General features: G+C 25.7%; 5 protein-coding genes across 5 annotated transcripts; 3 read left to right on the top strand and 2 right to left on the bottom strand.

Annotated features, from left to right (window-relative positions):
* The first annotated feature begins 2,849 nt into the window (after positions 1-2,849).
* LOC128951963 (lysosomal-associated transmembrane protein 4A-like) lies at positions 2,850-6,490 on the top strand. The gene is made up of 3 exons (XM_054297274.1): positions 2,850-3,187; positions 3,252-3,764; positions 6,015-6,490. The coding sequence occupies exons 1-3, from the start codon at positions 3,095-3,097 to the stop codon at positions 6,270-6,272; spliced, it is 864 nt and encodes a 287-aa protein (XP_054153249.1). The 5' UTR covers positions 2,850-3,094; the 3' UTR covers positions 6,273-6,490.
* A 727-nt stretch (positions 6,491-7,217) lies between these two features.
* Positions 7,218-8,247, top strand: LOC128951966 (1-Cys peroxiredoxin-like). The gene is made up of 3 exons (XM_054297278.1): positions 7,218-7,336; positions 7,424-7,799; positions 7,904-8,247. The coding sequence occupies exons 2-3, from the start codon at positions 7,464-7,466 to the stop codon at positions 8,183-8,185; spliced, it is 618 nt and encodes a 205-aa protein (XP_054153253.1). The 5' UTR covers positions 7,218-7,336; positions 7,424-7,463; the 3' UTR covers positions 8,186-8,247.
* A 26-nt stretch (positions 8,248-8,273) lies between these two features.
* LOC128951958 (THO complex subunit 1-like) lies at positions 8,274-10,386 on the bottom strand. The gene is made up of 3 exons (XM_054297268.1): positions 10,198-10,386; positions 9,975-10,124; positions 8,274-9,913 (listed from the first exon to the last, which is right to left on the bottom strand). Exons 1-3 carry the CDS (start codon positions 10,240-10,242, stop codon positions 8,375-8,377), a joined length of 1,734 nt encoding a protein of 577 aa, XP_054153243.1. The 5' UTR covers positions 10,243-10,386; the 3' UTR covers positions 8,274-8,374.
* Positions 10,387-10,704: 318 nt separating this feature from the next.
* Positions 10,705-18,241, top strand: LOC128952767 (tyrosine-protein kinase Src42A-like). The gene is made up of 4 exons (XM_054298207.1): positions 10,705-11,503; positions 16,292-16,746; positions 16,813-17,370; positions 17,588-18,241. Exons 1-4 carry the CDS (start codon positions 11,010-11,012, stop codon positions 17,734-17,736), a joined length of 1,656 nt encoding a protein of 551 aa, XP_054154182.1. The 5' UTR covers positions 10,705-11,009; the 3' UTR covers positions 17,737-18,241.
* A 1,100-nt stretch (positions 18,242-19,341) lies between these two features.
* On the bottom strand, positions 19,342-20,249 carry LOC128952588 (histone H3.3C-like). The gene has a single exon (XM_054298005.1). It carries the CDS (start codon positions 20,034-20,036, stop codon positions 19,434-19,436), a length of 603 nt encoding a protein of 200 aa, XP_054153980.1. The 5' UTR covers positions 20,037-20,249; the 3' UTR covers positions 19,342-19,433.
* Positions 20,250-20,313: the final 64 nt, after the last annotated feature.

Raw genomic sequence — 20,313 nt, forward strand, 5'->3', positions numbered from 1 at the left:
AAATATTTTAAGCACTGTTAGAAATTATTTATTCATATGATTTGTACTTAATTGTCAATTTTAACTTTAAAATCTGCATGTAAACTGTATAAGTATGTACACTAAGAGAATCATTGATTTTAATTTATTTATATAATTTTTTTATATTTATTAATATAATATTAGTATTAATACACAGCAAATTATTTTAATTTAAGTTTAATAAATTTTTATAAAATGCATTTCTATATAATTTATATATAAAATGATAAAAATTCATCATTTTTAATATTTATAGATTAATATTTTATATATTTTTTTTATATTGCATTTAATACAATTAGAAATACAATTAGTTTAATATTTTGTAAGAGTTTTCGCAATAATATTCTGCGATTATTTATTATCAATAATAATAATATGTTGTATTGTATTCAATACAATAAATATTTTAGCATTTCTTTCATATATTGATTTATTTATTATTATTATTATTATTATTATTATTATTACTACTACTACTACTACTATTTACTTGACACATAAAATAGATGTATTTCTTTAATATCATTCAATAATAAAATTTATGTCATTATAAAAATTATTTCATTTGTTAATTTTGTTAATAATGTTAAAATAAATATCTAAGTCAACATTGATTCTTTGATTAAAAATAAATATTTAATTTTAACATAATATTGATTATATGTTTTTTTTTATTTTATTAATAAATGCTTGAAATATTTTGTTAGTTAATAAAAATAGTATTGTTTTGGCATTAGTTTATAATCGTTAGTCTCGTAACAAATTTTTGTGACACTATATATGATAGACGTCAGAAAAAGTGATGTAAATGTTTTATTGTCTAAGACTGGACTCAAGTAATGCTCAAAATCATCTGTTTTGTCAACTCATGTGAAGCTGTTTTTTACTTTAAGAATACAATACTAAACATAATATCAAATAAATTAATTGTTTTCAATGTTTAACAAAGACTAGACTCACATTCATTACATTAGCTTTAGGTAGTATTCATGTAAAAAGCTATGCTTTATATTAGCCGTTAATTAACAGTGAAAATAACATTTATTTTATCTATTATTTAATGTATTTCTTATGTTTTCTCAGTTGATGAACACAAATGTTAATATTATATAAAAATCTTTATATTGTCATATATTTTAATTAATTAACAAATTTATGCAAACATGATATCACATTAAAAGTCTTTTATTTTAATAATAGCATTACTTATAATAACTTAAATAATAAATAAGTAAAAATTAGAAATATTATTTTTATTGTTTTTCATATTATAATCGATAATTCAATAGACAAAATACTGTATAACATTAATACATGTATATTATTATTGTTATTAAAGTTCGAGCAACTTTTCCAGAGAGGGAAGTTCCCTAATAAAATTTCCAGGAAAATTCCCTCCTATTTTACTGACAAATATGGAGAATATTTTATTTTCCCTCCCTTCATCGTTAGAAAACGAAAATATATTTTATATTATTACAATAAATAGTACCAAAACTCAAATATTTTACACAAAATAAATTATTGAAATATTAAAGAATAAATTTCAATTTAAAAACTTATTGATCCTATTTATCAATACCACTCAATATACAGTTTAATACAATATCTGTTTTTTAAACATAATAATAAAGTAAAATGTGTTGTTTAGGGTTCAGTAGGTGGTAGTACAAGGAAATAAATTCTCTGGGAATTTCCAGGGAATAGAGAACAAAAGGAACTTTTGGATAATAAAATGAGAGAGAATTTGATTGAACCCTAATTATTATACAAAATAATATTTTATTCTTTGTAATAATATTTTTATTATTATATATATAATTGAATTGACTAAATTAATAAAAATAATTATAAATTAAGAAAACATTATTAAAGCTTTAATTGAAAAAATTACAAAAATGATTTTAAATTAATTTATAATAAATTTTGTATTATCAATACTGTATTTTACTAAAGTATTGTTATAAATGGAGTTTAAATAAATTAGTTATTTGATATTTGAAAATAACTTTAATTTGACTTCAAAACTGTATTTCATAAATATTTCTATAAGAGATTAGCATTATTTTCAAATATTATTAATATTACTATTTTTAATATAATACTATACAAATACTTTCTAAAATATACATTAAATTTTTACTAAATATATTGTACATTATACTGTATATAAAACATTCTGTCATAGTCTACATTATATTGTATACTGTATTATGTTTATTGAAAATATAATAAATTATTATAAAAAATATTTGTTAGTTATTATTTAGTAACTGTCTATCTAATTTAGCTATTGTAATATATATATATATATATATATATATATATATATATATATATTAATTTATTAACAGTTTAAGTAATATTTATTATTTAATTAATAATTTTACAGAAAGATCACACATTTATCATATACTGTACTGTAGAGTAAGTTATGATTTATTGTGTATTAATTGACAATAATTGAAGCATTAATTTGCTTAAAGCATACTTACTTGCAATACATACATATATGCAAACAATTTAATAATAATGTTTGTATCGATCATATTCATACTATGGTTTACTGTACAATAGTTTAACTCAATTTAATATATAATTTACCATGATCAAATTATTAATTGCTTATTTTAATAAAATTTATATTAATTTTATACTTTACTCATACATACTTACGGTATAACAGTCTAATTGATTACACTTATTGAAACTTATATAAAATTCAACGATATTTATGTTTGACCCAAATTGTCGGTTAATATTTAATACAATATATAGTATTAATGAATATATTGTATATTATTGTATATTTGAGGCCATATTTGGTGTGAATTTTTCAATGTTTAGTCAAAACTGTTAAACAAAAATAAAAACAATATTTGAAATGACATTCAAATGTAAATGATTTTTACGATAATTATTATTAATTATTATTAATTGAAACAATTATTAATTGAATTGCCTTTAAGTTCGTTACATATATTTATGAATTATTTAAATATTGAAATGAATTATTTTTGATATATTGTTTTGACTGAGTTTTGATAAAAATAGTAATCAATTGGTGATAATGGATGACAGTATGGCTTCAATTGAAAGACATGCCTATTGTTTATGTCTTCACGTAAGACCTGCTACTATATTCGTGGCACTCGTCAATCTGGTTAGTATTAGTAGTGATGATTGATGTCATAATTATTAACTTAATTGTATTTGTTGTCCAAAAGGGCGGATCACTTATCTGTGGTATCGTAACAATAGCTCTTCTGTCTTACTCTGACTCGGCGTACATCCAGTCGTTGTCGGACTCGAACCGTTCAGCTTCGGCTTCACTGGCGATTGTGGTCTATATGTTGTTATCGATGGTATCAGCGATGCTATTGTATGGAGTGATCAAATCGAGACCGACATATATCCTGCCCTTCTTTGGCATTCAATTTATCGACTTTTTGTTTACTTTACCTCAATTCTTGACTTCACTTTACGCCCACCCGAATGGCAACCACTACCAGAATTGGGTCGACCGCAGGACAAGCAACACGTTTCTTGATATGCGTCATCTGTGGCCAAATGCCAGCTCTAACAATGTCTACACGAGTTCGTTGCTGTTGATGACACTCATTGTACTCTTCAAGAGTTACTTCTTATGTGTCGTTTGGAAGTGCTATCGTTATCTTCGTATGAAAGAATTGGTTCTACCCTTACATTTGCCGCACTTTAACCATAATATTACACAAGATGTGAGTATATTTCATACTATTTGATATATGACACAAGCATTTGAATACATTTGTTATCATTTATTTGTCTTTAAATTGATTAATGACAGTATTTTAGATGAATCTTACATTTAATGTCTATTTTCATTTCAAATGTTAGTTTCAGTTTTAGATATTTTCAAACTTATTTTGCATTAATTTCAATAAATTTTTATCACATTTTTAGGACATTTACTATAACAATGAATGCTATTTGATATTGAAATTGCAATAATCAATGACTAAAATTTAATATACAGTATAAAAGTATTACAACAAATAGCATTTAAATGTTATGTTAAATTGACCAAAAATATTATCAATAATATACAGTAAAATGAAAGACATGTTAGTTTTAAATTTCAAGTTTTTTTTTGTTATACAAATATATTTTAAAAAATAAAATTATATCGCTTGAGATGATTTTGAATTTGATGACTGATTATAATAGCTGTCAATTATAACCATAAAAAGTGTTAATTACGTCAATTGATATCTCTCTTGTAATCAATATTTATTAAATCTATTGAATACAGTATGTATAACACTTTACTTAAGCTAATATAATTACTAAATTTACTACAATTTTTTAACTATAATTTATTTTGATAAATATTAGTTTAAATACTCTATCAAATTATGTAATCAAAAATGCAAAAAAAAATATTTTTCCAAATTTATGCCAAAATAATTACATAATTTGTGATAAACGAGACAAAATTCTTGTATATATCATAGATTGAATGTCTATTGAAAAATAATTTTTACAATTGAATTACCGTTAGTTTAGTTACACTACTTTACAAAATCAATTAATTCCAATAATTTTTTTAATAAATATTTTTAATAATAAAATTACATAATAATTAAAATCACCATTGATTTAATTTACAATTGATCTCAGCATTGATTTGTATAACATTTAAGTGAATCCAGTTGAGTGTTAACACAAGTTTGTCGCCTTATTTTTTAATTATTTTCGTATTATTTTATGATTATTAAAAATACTTTATTTTCTGATAATTTTATGAGATATTTCTGGTGAGTTTTATTTATTTTTAGACGAATTTGATTAAATTTCATTATATAGTTGTAGAGATATTAACAGTAAAGATGCAGGGTTAGTTTTGTAAATTAGTGTATATTGTGTTTACCTTATGATCTAACACAGTGGGCAATCGGACAACAAGTTGATCGCAATGTGATAATGTTTTGACCAAATGATAACCACAATTGTGAATAAATATAATTAACAAAATTATATTTTCTTGTTTATCTAAAATTAAATAATAAATGTAATGTCATTTATTAGTGATTAGTATGATTTGCTTCAAAGATTATATACTTAGCTGTTATACACTTTATATAATATAAACATTTGTTGATTATTTAGATGAAGATAATGATAATGAATAATATATATATATAGTATATAATGGCAAGTTGTTGATCACATTACTAATAATGAAACGGATTTATCTCTCTATTTCTCTTTCATCTCTTATGTATATTATTGATGTGTTATTATGTGTTGACATACCGTATATTATATCAAATGAAATACAGTTACAGATATCTTATACTATAATATATTTTTTGTGATTTGTTTGCTTTGAATCTTTCTTTCATATCTTTGACTTTACGGTCCGTCTATTTTAACGACACTATCTTTAATATGTTTATTCCATGCAATAAACCTACGATTGTTTGAGTACTACTACTACTACTACCTCTGTCTCAACTAACTTCTCTCAATCCAATTATTTTGTTATCTTTATCTCTGTGTTTATCTATCAAATAGACACCAATTTGCTTGTCTATCGATTTAATCATTTATTTTATTTCATAAAAGACATTGAATTAATCATTATATTGTTGTTTTATATACAAAATTATTTTCATAGACTTGAGTTTTTATTCAACCAATTGATGCAATAATAAATAAGCAATGAATATAATAATTAAAAGCAAATATTTTTTATGTATTAATTTCATTAACAAAATATTTATATAATTTATTTTGAGAGCTTATATTATTTATACAACAATTCAATTGTATTTGGTTTATATATCTCTTAGAAATATATTGCATATAATAACTTATGTCAATAATTTGAGTGTTAGTGTTATTACAATATTTTTATTTAATTTCATTAACCTTTAGATATGTTATATATTAATTTCTTTTATGTTTAATATATTAAAATGATTGTTTACATACTAATTGATTAGATGGCAATTCCGTCTATAATGGTTCCGCCACCACATATGGCACCGCCTGATTATGACGAGGCAACTAAAAGCTGTGCGCCTCCTGACTATGAAACGGCTACCAAATCAAGTGAATTCAAGTTTGTTCCCGACTCTGGTATCTCACAACAGACATCATCACCAACTCCTGAATCACAAAGCACTGCAACTGCACACCAATCGGACCAATCGACAACTCAAACACCTAACAATGCTCTACCAAAACCTAATGATGTCTAATAAGATAATGATCTCTATGTTAGTCATCTAATAGCTTTTCTGTCAATTTAATCGTTAGTTTAAAATTGTTATTTATGGTAACCATTCGTTTTAAAAGTATATGAATCTGAAACATCATTTCCTATTATGTATTATTGACAAAATCTAAATAAATTTATATATCCGTAATATTAAGTGAATTTTTCTAAATAATGTGTAATATTATATGAATAATTTTGCATCATTTCTAACTATCAAAAAAAAATTTAGACAAATTCACTATATTACTTTTAATTTAAATATATTTTTATTTAAAATTATAATCTACTTAATATACTGTATAGATATATTTTATTTCTAAAAAAATGTCTAAATCATAATTTCATTATTATTTTACACTGATTTATTAAAATAACAATATATTCATCACTAAATATAATATAATTACATATTAATAGTACAATCTCAAATTCTAGTCACTATATTATATAAAAAGTATTTATTGTACCCTCACTTTAATAACAAATAGACTACTTAACAATTGACATAAACTTATATTTAATTGTTTCTAAAAAATAAACTTTGATGCACAACAAAATTGATTATTAAATACTATTTACTCAATAAAATGTTATTTTTATTATATGATATTATAGTATATATTATATGATTTTATCATGAATGTAATTATTAAGGTATTTGAATATGCTAAATGTTTATATTTTATATAAAAAGTGTAGATTATTTACAATACGGTAATTATTATTTAAAAATGTTGATATTATGGATAACATGGTTAGAGATGAGAACAAAATTAAAATTATTTGTCAAAACTATATATTAAAATGTCTATCATTTTCAATGATTATCGTTGTATAACTTGAATGTGTTTTTGACGAAACCAATAGATAGAGAGGATATGAGAGGCATTGCTAACCAAAACAGTAGATGTATTGACCTATAGTTTAGTTAATATTAATAGTTAAAGCATTGAATGCAAACTTGAAGTTATATTACATAAACAAATCAATTAAATTGAGTATAACTTAAAAGTCGATAATACAGTGATTATACTTGAATTGATTGTAAGTATTATTATAATTAAGGCATTTATTGGTTTGTATTGTCATATAATGTGATGAACACTAAATCGGTTTTGTTGTCCATTTAAGACATTGATATCAAGTAATTAGTGATTGAAGAGACCAAACAATGTTGAATTTGGGCGAAACGTTTCCCAACTTTACTGCCCAATCGACCGCCGGTACTATCAATTTGTACGACTATTTGGCTGACAAATGGGCGCTATTATTGTCTCATCCGTCGGACTTTACTCCCGTCTGCACCACAGAAATTGGTCGACTTTCGCAACTAAACAACGAGTTTGACAAACGAAATGTCAAAGTTTTACTAATCAGTTGTGATTCAGTGGACGACCACAACAAATGGGCTCAAGACGTCAGTCATTATTGTCAATGTCAAGTGCCGTATCCAATAATTGGTGACCAGAGCGGCACAATAGCCAACATGATTGGGATGTTAGATAAGGTATGATATGATTTTAATTTCTATATGATATAAATAGCTATTACTATCTAAGTATATAAATAAATGATATAAATTGTCATTAAATGCATGTCTTGTACCTAAAGGGTTCCGATAAGATGATTACAGTGCGGGCAGTGTTTGTCATTAGTCCCGACAAAAGAGTCAAAGCCATAATCAGTTACCCGGCGTCGACGGGACGTAATATGAATGAAATCTTACGTCTCATCGATTCACTGCAATTGACTGCAAAACGAACGGATGTCGTGACTCCGGTTGACTGGAAAGTTGGCGGCGATCTCATTGTCAAACCCGGCGCTAACATTGAAGGACAACGCGTGGTTGACTTGCCGTCGGGAAAGGATTATTTGAAATTTGTTAACAATTAATATATTACGTCAATCGTTATCTATTTTTAAACAGATAATAATAAAACGATAAAAATTTTGTACTCCATATTTGCAATAAAATAAATGTTTAAAATAAATTTTATTATCAATTTATAAATTAAATAAAAATGATTTTAATGATTGATGAATATGTCGTTTATAAAATAATATTTATAATGTTATACAGTATCAAACCATTTCTGTATTATCGGCTTCATTAGAGTAATCATTAGGTGTGTTGGGAGTGGTATTTGGATCAACATTCTTAAGCAGTTCATCATCACTAATATCTTCGGCGTCATCGATGTCAAAGTCGTTATTGTTATTATGAATAGTTGTGGGAAACTCTTTGGATAATTTTTCGACAACTGTTTCCAAATGACTGTTTACTGTTTTGACCACTTGATTGCTTGGAGAGAAAAAGTGATGACTCTTTTGGCTGAGAAGACGCAGTGCTCTCCACGTGAAATCACTGTCTGAACATATCTCTTGTCGTTGTTTATGAGTTGCTTTGACAGCGTTTTCAAAGAACTTCTCAACTGATGGAATAAATAGTCTTTTCTTTGACCGACAGGATTCCCAATTGTCAGCACAAAGATTCCAAATAGTATTTAACTCTTGATTACCAATAAGTATTCGGTTCTGACTCTCGGCTTCTTTCAATTCATCACCTAATTTACGTTTACGAGTATACGTCTGTTTAATACTGGTTTCAGTTTTCTTCATTTCGCTTTCATTTTCAGTGATAGGTTTCAGTTCAGGACAGCCATCATTCTTCCAATTATTCCAAAACTCTTCGCGTTTTAATATCTTTTCGATGCTTTTTCGTACTTCTGGACCATGAGGTGGTGTTTCTTCTATGAGTTCATTAATTTTATTAGTAGTTTCTGTGACCCAAATTGACTGATCTTCAGTCAACGAATGTACCTCTTGTTTAAAGCGAACATTTGATGTCAAGTATTGAAATAAAATAAGAAACTGAACTAAAATATATCGTCTGAAATTGGAATCACTTAATTGTAATTCAAGTAACCGTTGATTTGTCAAATATTTGGCAAAATATAAATTATCGCTATTATTATCACCCAAACCCTGAAAATTGGCGCAAGAGTTTGGATCCAATTTAAAGCTACTGAAGGCTTGAAGTATATCATTAGTATATGTCTGTAATTGTTTCCATTGCGTCCGATTGTAACAACTGTTTGGATTTCTAAACGAGTCTTGCAATTGCCAAAACTTTCGGTAAAAATTGTAATCCACGAGTATTTTCTCAGATTCTTTGCTTTCGTGTTCGTCCTGTGAATGCGAGACACTTGCAATTGATTCGCTTAGTATATTGTCTTCAACAGCAAAAGTAGTGGCATTTTCGTGATTAAACTCTGATATGAGATTAAGACCCGAACGTTCAAAAAATGGGAAAAAATGTGCTAAAAATACAAGAATTCGACCGCAAAATACTGTGTCCTGAGAGCGGGAAAGTCGTCTCAACAGATCATTACAAGATCGCAATAATTGGTTTTTGACATTTTTAAAGAAGACTTCTTCCTTCCAAATGTCGACTTTGTTTTCAATCAAAACAAATAGCTGTTGACATTCATCTAATGTCCGACAATCAAATATATCAGACAAAAGCATAACCGGAAGATTTCCCGGACATATCTCATGTCTTGCCGCCAATATTGACATATTTAAGAGGTCCTCAATATTTTCAAATAACAGATCATTTTCCTAAACAGTTCAATAAAATATATAAAATAATGTCCAATAATTACAATTAAGTTATCAATACATTAACTAATTGTTGTGACTTTTGTTTGAAAGCCGTGTCCACAACTTGTCTGATGTCATCAATAGTGTATTTATTATCATATTTATTGACATCGCATATATCAACCAACTTTGCAATGTCTTTAGATTTAATTGATTTGTTGATCCATTTCTGAATAAACGGTAATATAATTATAAAAATAATAAAATTTATCGATATTTACAACACGTGTTTCAATACAAACCACTATATTGTTACAGATATCGATGAGATCACTATTCTTCGACATTGTTATTGATGACAATCACTTAATCAATTGATTAATTAATCAAATCTATTGTCCAAATAATTATATCAATTGTTTATCAAATTATCAATACTATGGATCAAATCAAATGATATGATTGAATGCATTAAACAATTGAAACAAATATTTTATATGATATTAATTTAAGTGAACGTTATTTTTAGTCATTCATTGATTTTAATGTTAAAACTTAAATATTATTTAATTATTTTGACAATTGATTATAAACTAAATTAACAAATAATTGCTAACTATATTAATATAATTCAATTCAATTAATTAGTTAATTATTATAATTAATTAAAAATAAAATGTTAATCAATATATGGCAATGTTTGACGTAATAACTGAATGTGTTTTTGTACTGTATTTTACAGTATTATTGAATTAATAATATTTTTAATGTATTAATGTATCAGACATTGGCTTATAGTATGTTATGTATGAAAGAGAGAGAGAGTGAGTGCATTGAAATACATAGTGAAGTGCAGTCAATGAGTAGTGAATGAGCAGTGAATGCAATGACAACACTGTATGTCATATCAAATGGCCGTCACTTGAGTTGACTCACAATCGCTGTCTAAGTGTATGATCAGGTGATGAACTGATCCAATGAATTATTGATTTATTTGTTTAATTATTTTGAACGATATAATGATGATTATGACATCTTAAGTGACAAACAAGTGATTGTATTCTTATGTGTGCTTAAAATCGATGCAATAGTTGGACAGTTGTGTTGACATAAAATGGGTAACTGTTGTACAAACAGCACACCTAAAAGGCCCGGCAGTGGCCAACATGTCAATGGACTCACATCTGCTTCGGATGTGTTGCGGACCAGTGGACCAGTAATGCCTCATCCACTGGAAGTGATAACCGCCCCTCCGGTGCCAATGTCTGATCAAAGACCTAACAATTTTGGACCAATGAATGGACTAAATGGTGGCAGTCATCCGCCACCAGCCAGTCTTACCACTGGTGACCCAATGGGAGGCGACCAGATGGGTGTCAACGGTGGCCAACAATCGCTGGGCAGTTGTCTTAACGCTAAGGTGTTTGTGGCACTGTATGACTACGACGCCCGAACTGATGAAGACTTGAGCTTCAAGAAAGGCGAGCACTTGGAGATTATCAATGATACTCAGGGAGACTGGTGGTTTGCCAGATCTAAACAAACCAAATTAGAGGGATATATACCATCCAACTATGTGGCCAAACTCAAGTCCATTGAGGCCGAACCGTATGTATACCATATCTATACTATTATATACTATACAACAAAGCATTTTGTTTTTTTAAATATCAAATGTATTTGTTTAGCATTTTTACAAATATTTATCGTTTGTTTTTTATTGTTGTTTTTTTATTGACAATTTTTGTAAATTAATTATTTTTACAATTTTTTATAATTAATTAATTTGTTATCCAATGAAATATAATGTTTTATACATTTAGCTGATATTATTGCTTTCAATGTCTTTCATAGCCTCCAGGAGTTTGAATACTTTTGAATAATATTTTCGAAAAAACAATTTTTTAAATTATTTAATACATGATTGACTTAAACTAAATATTTAATTTATGTAAAATTAAAAAACAATTTTCTATTATTTAATCAGTTGTTATATATTTTAATTAACAAATTTAATACGAAATTTGCAGAAAAATAGAAAACTTTTATTTTGAATACTTTATCAAATATTTTTTGTTTATTAATTTTTATTATTTTAGTTTGCATTTATTTTACATTGCTTGCAGTTATTTTTGTTATTGTGTTGAATACACCAAAAATAGGTTTTTAATTTAAATTTCTATTACACCTTAACACACCTTTTAATATGACTAAAATTTATTCAGTAGTTTAAGCTATACTATTAAAGTTAGAGATAACCTTAATAATTATGTAAAATTATATAAATAGTGTCCTAATATAGTTAATGTCATCCCTATGATTACAAGATATTTAAAGTAACATTTCAATTGTCATTAAAATTACATATTATATATATATATATTACTTTTCTGGTTTCTCTTTTTAGTTTATTATGTATTGTTTTATCTTAATTGCATTGCTGTTGATTTATTTATAATTAATGTTTTTTTATTTACGATATAATTATATTGTCAAATGATCTTAAATATAAAAATATATAAAACTACCTGTTAGTACATATTATTATTTTATTGGAAATAATAATTATTTAATGTATATAACGGACGCCAAGAATCAGTGCAAAAACTTGTTGTTTGCAATGATTTCATTTTAATTATTATTTACTAGTTTTTTGTTTGTTGGTTACTATTTTCATAAACATATGCTGTATTTTTACTGTATATGACTTTATAATATTATTGTTTAGTTTTAAATATAGTTATAATATATTCACGAAATGAGTGGCAATCGTCACGACGCCGACCTCTTAAACCAATTTATTATTTTACTAATTATATAACTGAACTCATAATAGACTCTTATTTTTTGAAAATAGTATAATTACTAAATTACTTTTGATAAGTAATATTAATGCTTTTATTAAGTGATTTATTGTCAATATTTTTAATGTCACAATAGATTTCTTAGTTTAAAATTTATTGTGTTTTATGATAATGAGATAATTTACCTGTGAATCGGTATAATTAGTTATATATTTTAATTAATCGCAAAATAGCATTCAATTAAATTGTTTTGTAAATATGAACTAATTATCAGCATATTATAGTCTTTTATTTACCTAAAGTATTGTAATTTAAGTTATCGTAAAATTTAAATATATTAATTATCTTTTATGTTTATTTTTATTTTATTTTTTGTTAAAAAAATATTTAGTTTTATTTATAATAAGCTATTTTTTGAAAAATGTTAATTGAAATAGCCTGCAACAAATATGAAAGAATTATATAAATGCAATTATTATTATAATTATTATAACATGAAATTGTTTTTCAATTATTTATTATATGAATAATAATTTTTACGTTCTTTTGAAAAGTAATTTTCAATGAAATATAATTTATAATAATTTCAAAGATTATTAATTTTCTTATTAAAGTTTTTGATTGATTTTTAAAGGAAATACTGTTTTATGACAAAAGAAAATTGAGTAAAATTGATGTAACACTTGTAATATTTTATGGTAGATATGGCTGTCAAACCAATTATTATGCCATATATTCGTGTTATATATTAATGCAAATGTTTTTATTTCAACTTATCATATATCATATAACTGCTTACTCTATAGAAATTAGTTTATTTAAATTCAAATTAATAAATGTCATCTCAATATTTGATATCAATTTTAATTATTTTATACAAATTGTTGCATATATTACAGTATTATTAAATATATTTCTATACAATGTTTGATGTTTTATATTAAATTAAACTTAAAAGACGTCAGTTTTTATGGTATTTTATAAATTGTGTCAATTAATATTACTTTACAAAAATTATATAATTTTATCAATTTTTAATTTAGCGAACAATTAAATGAGTTAAAGTATAATTCAGTTTATTAATAATAATTTATTTCAGATAAAATTATATGTATAACGAATTTTATTACATTAATAAACTATTTTTATAATAAAGCATTTATTTTATCTTAAAAACAATTAATTAAAGAGTTAAATTAGATGTTAAAATATGCAATGAGTGTGTTTGAAAAGTTAATTGTTAACTGAACATAGTTTTCACCAAAAGTTAATTGATTTTAAATATTTTTAGATTTTAAAACTGGTTTAGAATTATATTTAAATAAAATGGTAGATATTAAATAATGGTATACATTATTTGATATTTAGTGATAAATAAATATTAACGTAATAACATATTATTATACTATCTGATTCATGATATTACAATTTATTTTTTACTATATTAATAGTGATTTTCCCACAAAATATATTATGTTTAGATTCAATAATGAATTTACATCATTGTTTAAGACAAAATAAAAATAACTAAAAAATATTTTTAAAATATTTGATATATAATTAACTTTTATAAATATTGTTAATATAATATTAGTCTGTTGTGATGTACACACATTGAATAACAAATAACATTTACTAAACCATTATATAAATTACATTTAATTTTATAATTTACAATATCTTATGATTCATATTTTTTATGACTAGACAAACGTTTTTTACTGATTATCAATTTAATACTAAAACATTATATAAATATCAAATGATATGTATCAATTTTTATAATAAGTTATTATAATAATATATTTAAAATTTAACATTAATTTACTTTTTTTAAATTTAAAACATTGCTTAATATTTATGAATTTCCATCTCTTGAGACCAGTCAGAGACGGCTGAATGAGGACTTATGTATTTAGTTAAATGTTATATACTGGACATTAATCACATTATCGGTGTTAATATATTGTGAATAATTAAGTTAAATATTAAATGTAATTTGTCATCAATTTTCAAGTTTTTAGGCTATTTAACACATTTTAACAATTCAGTAAATATATTATCTATTTTCGAAATCATTAATTCATTTTATTATAGGTTATCTAAAATTAATTAGCATTTTTACTAAACATTTAAACTGAAAAACGTAGTTCAATAAAATATAGCAATAATAATAATTAAACTAAAATTAGTTAATATTATTACATTAGGTCAATGTTTAATTCTATTGTTTACAATTAAAAGTCTAACTGAATATAATCTCATATTTTTTTACTTTACATTTGAAATAATTTATAAAATATATAAATGTTTTAAAAATACATTTAATTAGTTTTTCATTGAATTAGAAAAATTATTTAAATAAATTCAATGTTTTGTTGGCTTACACATAGAATATAAGTTATAGTTACAGATTATGTCATAACATATCATATTGACATTACATATACAACAAGAGTGACAAAGTTTGGTATTATTTGTAATTTTTCGCTTAAAACAAGTAATCTTACGGTCGACTGAACACAATTAGTGTTGTCTTAGTTCTACCCCACTTGTGATGTCCTCTTGAGATATACCGTTCCTAATAGTTGTCGAAATAGGTATTACCTGTTATTCAATAGTTTTCAATCTAACAGTTAAGTTAACAGTCTTCAGTAGACATGTTATTATATATTTTAGTGCCTATTTAAGTATGAGTTTCAAATGTCTCAAATTAATTGATTTAATTAATTAATTTATTGTAATTATTGTAAATAAATTTATTATTAATTTTGATTTCAAATTGTTTTGTAATTAGTTTCATAGTAATTTAATAGAGTATATTAAATATTATTTTATTAATAATAGTGTTATGTTTATGAGACAAAATGCATGATATTTGTAGTAATAATAGTCATTGTCATCACAATCATAATAATCACAAAACACAGCATCACTTGTGTAATACTAATACGACTAACAATAATTCAAACAATAGTTGGATCCGATCTCTAGACTGTATATTGAAGCGAAACTCATCGCAAGCATTATCTTCAAGTGCCTCATCATTACGACCAGAAAATTATCTGTAATTTATTTCTAATACTACTACCAATTATTTCAATCACTTTATTGAATTGCATTTTTCATTTTAATTACTAGTATCGACTATTTTTTGCATTTTTATTTCCATTGTTTTATGTTTTGCCTGTGTTTTAAATTAATTAAAATTTATTTTTTTTGTGCGCTCATTATATTAATTTATTTTAGTCATTCATTTTTTTGGTAGGTTTATATGTAGTAATAATTTTTGTTTTGTAGATTATATGCAATGATATGATTATTAACATATTTCCGCAAAACTGTATTTCCAATGAATTTATTTGTAAAAATATTGCAAATATTTAAGCAAAAAAATTGGTTTTAAAGTTGATTAAAATGATCCACAATTACCTACATTAAAATACATTGTATTTTATTGTGTTTGATATTAAAAATATTTTGTGCTATGTTTTGCATGAATAATGATTATAATTATTTTTTAACGAAATTATCAAAATAATAATGAATATTATTATATAAAATATTGTTTGTTTGATTGATTGATCAATAGGTGGTATTTCGGTAAAATAAAGAGAGTTGAGGCCGAGAAAAAATTGTTATTATCAGAGAATGAGCATGGTGCTTTTCTTATTAGGGACAGTGAGTCCAGACGTAATGACTACTCATTGTCTGTCAGAGACGGAGATACTGTTAAACATTATCGGATCCGACAGTTAGATGACGGGGGCTTTTTCATTGCCAGACGCACACCATTCCGTACACTACAAGAACTGGTCGACCACTATAGCAAAGATGCCGACGGACTTTGTGTTAATTTACGTAAAGCCTGTGTTCAGGTGGAAAAGCCTACCACTAGTGGTCTCTCACATAATACTAGAGATCAGTGGGAAATAGATAGATCTTCATTGAAATTTGTTCGCAAGTTAGGTCAGGGACAGTTCGGTGAAGTGTGGGAAGGCATGTGGAATAATACCACTCCCGTTGCAATCAAGACATTAAAACCTGGTATGTGTTGACTTATTTCTATGAGATTACAAATGTTAAGCTAAACTTATGAACAATAATTTACAGGAACTATGGATCCCAAGGATTTCTTAGCTGAGGCTCAGATAATGAAAAAGTTAAGACATCCAAAATTGGTCCAATTATATGCCGTTTGTACACTTGAAGAACCCATTTATATCATCACTGAACTTATGAAATACGGCAGTCTTTTAGAGTATTTACAAGGAAAGGGTAGAGTTTTAAAGTTACCGCAACTCATCGATATGTCCGCACAAATAGCAGCCGGTATGGCGTACTTAGAGTCACAAAATTATATACACAGAGATCTCGCGGCACGTAATATATTAGTCGGTGAAAACAATATCGTGAAGATTGCAGACTTTGGTTTGGCTCGACTTATCAAAGAAGATGAATATGAGGCCAGAGTTGGCGCCCGATTTCCAATTAAATGGACGGCTCCCGAGGCCGCAAATTATAGTAAATTTAGTATCAAATCTGATGTTTGGAGTTTCGGTATATTACTGACAGAACTGGTAACTTATGGCCGCATTCCATATCCCGGAATGACAAATGCAGAAGTACTCCATCAGGTGGAACACGGCTACCGAATGCCATGTCCTCCCGGTATGTATTCATTTAATATATTGTTTTCAATACTATAAATATAACCAATAATACAGACATTATTACTATTGATGACTAATAATTGTTATGAAAGCTTTTTGCTCTAAAAATGAATTGAAGGCAACTATTGATAAATTAGTAAAGTTTTCTGAAGACATAATTGCCATTTAATGATTTGATGGATACTGACTATGTTTATGATATTATTATTATATAGGCTGTCCTCAAGCGTTATACGAAATAATGTTAGAGAGTTGGCATAAGGATCCGTTCAAAAGGCCAACATTTGAAACGCTTCAGTGGAAACTTGAAGACTTCTTTACACTCGAAGGAAGCGAATATAAGGAAGCGTCGATCGCCTATTAGTTTCTCATTTGTCAACTAATCATTCAAACCATTTGTCGCCATTTGTCTCTCCAATTCCTTTCTCACTATTTTATTGTCCATTCAATTGAAACGACACCAAAATGTGTCTAAAACTACTATTTTAAAGATTATTATTTGTTATAATTTTTATAATTATTGATAATTAATTGATGATTCCATTAGATAAACACCAACTCATGTATTATTTACACATTTTAGTTGTCATTGAATTCATTGATAGAAATCCAGAACACAATACCAAATGAAAGCAACTTTTTTATTACTTCATCTATTGTCTCACGACATGATATTTAATATGATTATTGATAATTAAGTTTTATTTGTAATTAATGTATTTAAAAGTATAAGTGCCATAAAATTATAATGGTTTTATAAATTTTAACCAAAAAAAATATTAGCTAAAAATCACAAATTGTTTCGTAAGTTTTACAAGTTTCGTACAATATATTAATATATTATATATAATATATTTAATAGCACTAAATATAATTATATCACTGATTGATTCATTTTGCACTTCACAACTAAATTGTGACTTTAAATTACTTAGTTTTAAAGTCACATAAATTGGCCGCTTTTTGATATCTAAAAAGTGTGTATCAGTGGTGCAATTAGTAACAACTTTTTACTGATAGTTATTTTAAAAAAAAGTGAACATTAAATTAACTTTTTGCAATTGATTTCCTATTATAAAATAATATTCAAAATTATTTCATGGCTTATGTGATAAACATTTATTCAAAAATATATACTTTTAGCATATTTTCCAAAAATATATACAAAAATGTTTTTTGATTAAAACGATTTTTAACTGTTTTAAAAACTCATTATTCATATTTATTATAAATATTTTTAGCATTTAAATTTTATTTGATTTATTTGATATACAATATATATATATATATATATAAATAAATAAAAATTTCAAATAAAATATTTTTAATGAAATAATAAAATATTTATTAATTGAAAGTAATATATCAACGAAAATGGTTTGCAAAATGAATCAAAATCACTGAATTGTAACTAATTGTTGATTTTTTCAGTGATTGATTGTGAAAATGTTTTTTTATTGAGCTATTCATTAAGCAAAATATTTAATAATTAATAGAAATTTTTTATAGGAAACAATTTCAGTGATATTATTGAATTGTGTTTTAAATGAAAACTTATTTGTATTGAGAAAAAAAACCAAAAAATTGGTGAGAAATAGAGATATTGTTGAATGAATTGATTGAATCACTGCCTAATATTAAGACTATGTCTACAAATTGATGTCAAACTTAATTACATTTATGAAAATTTTTAGCTAATTATACAAATTATTATAACTATTTCATTGATTATTTCTGTGATTTCAATAGAGAACAAAAAATAAAAAACAATTTATGAAATCCAAACAATTTTTATTCAATTTAATAGTAATTTTGACAACAAATAATAATTACAACAAAAATTAGGAAAAAAATTATGTATAAAATTTGGTATTACCGGTAATTGAAATAAAAAAATATATCAAACAAAAACAAATCATTAAAATTATAAATAAATGCAAATATAATGACATTAAATGAGTTACCGATAATAATAATAATAATAGTAATAATAATAATAATAATAATAACTTTATAAGAAAGTTAAACAAATGCTTAAATAAGAGACAATCAAATCCAGTCTTAACTTCTCTCTCCTCTAATTCTTCGCGAAAGTTGTATATCTCTGGGCATTATTGTCACTCTTCGGGCGTGAATTGCGCACAGATTTGTGTCTTCAAACAGTCCGACCAGATATGCTTCGGCTGCCTCTTGAAGTGCCGAAAGCGCCGCCGTTTGAAACAATAGATTGTCGCGGATTTGGCCGGCGATCTCACGGATCAATCGTTGAAATGGAAGTCTTGGGATTAGCAGTTCGCATGTCTTCTGGTATCTTCTGATTTCTCTGAGAGCAATAGTTCCGGGTCTGTGTCTGTACGGCCGTCTCTTGACTTGTTGTCCACCGCCAGTACTTTTGTGTCCTTTTCCTGTCTTTCCAGTCTTTGTTTGTAAAATGCGATTCAATCGATCGGACGCCTCGATTGCAAACTGTGATGACCTTCGAGTGGCCGATGAATCTGTCGACTCATTGTCCACTTCTTGATTCGGTGTGTGAGTGGACACGTGTTGACCACTAGTTGATTGCCAATACAGTTGGTCGCGCGGCACTCCCGACGTACTCTTTTTGGCCATTTGTGATCTCGGCTTAATTCGAAACTCGGGTTCCGCTTGTTTTTGTCGAACCATTTTGTGTCAGTTGTGGTGACTTTAGGATCAATTGAGTGATAGTTATCTTCTTTGACGACACAAAACACAACAATCACTTAAAATCAATGTTTTTGTCGAACAATACAAACACTGATTCAATGTTTGCATCAAATGTTCGAACGTTTTATAAGCGCTTTAAAGCTATCTATTTATAGATGACTCAAGAGTTGAAACTTTTAAAAACTTATGCAATCATTGTATTAATTGATGACTCAATCAATGATTCACTCAATAGATGTCAACATTTATACTATTA

Source organism: Oppia nitens, unplaced genomic scaffold (assembly GCF_028296485.1).
Source record: "Oppia nitens isolate AA-2021 unplaced genomic scaffold, nextdenovo-longstitch-racon4-pilon3 scaffold1_pilon_pilon_pilon, whole genome shotgun sequence".
NCBI classification, from domain to species: domain Eukaryota; kingdom Metazoa; phylum Arthropoda; class Arachnida; order Sarcoptiformes; family Oppiidae; genus Oppia; species Oppia nitens.

Bases quoted from the DNA above. Each gene is read 5' to 3' on its own strand.
- LOC128951958 (XM_054297268.1), bottom strand. From the start codon at position 10,242: ATGTCGAAGAATAGTGATCTCATCGATATCTGTAACAATATAGTG. The intron at 10,125-10,197 runs GTTTGTATTGAA...CCGTTTATTCAG, and splicing joins ATATCTGTAACAATATAGTG to AAATGGATCAACAAATCAAT. The intron at 9,914-9,974 runs GTATTGATAACT...TGAACTGTTTAG, and splicing joins AGTCACAACAATTAGTTAAT to GAAAATGATCTGTTATTTGA.
- LOC128951963 (XM_054297274.1), top strand. From the start codon at position 3,095: ATGGATGACAGTATGGCTTCAATTGAAAGACATGCCTATTGTTTATGT. The intron at 3,188-3,251 runs GTTAGTATTAGT...GTTGTCCAAAAG, and splicing joins TCGTGGCACTCGTCAATCTG to GGCGGATCACTTATCTGTGG. The intron at 3,765-6,014 runs GTGAGTATATTT...CTAATTGATTAG, and splicing joins ACCATAATATTACACAAGAT to ATGGCAATTCCGTCTATAAT.
- LOC128952767 (XM_054298207.1), top strand. From the start codon at position 11,010: ATGGGTAACTGTTGTACAAACAGCACACCTAAAAGGCCCGGCAGTGGC. The intron at 11,504-16,291 runs GTATGTATACCA...ATTGATCAATAG, and splicing joins AAGTCCATTGAGGCCGAACC to GTGGTATTTCGGTAAAATAA. The intron at 17,371-17,587 runs GTATGTATTCAT...ATTATTATATAG, and splicing joins CCGAATGCCATGTCCTCCCG to GCTGTCCTCAAGCGTTATAC.
- LOC128952588 (XM_054298005.1), bottom strand. From the start codon at position 20,036: ATGGTTCGACAAAAACAAGCGGAACCCGAGTTTCGAATTAAGCCGAGA.
- LOC128951966 (XM_054297278.1), top strand. From the start codon at position 7,464: ATGTTGAATTTGGGCGAAACGTTTCCCAACTTTACTGCCCAATCGACC. The intron at 7,800-7,903 runs GTATGATATGAT...TTGTACCTAAAG, and splicing joins TGATTGGGATGTTAGATAAG to GGTTCCGATAAGATGATTAC.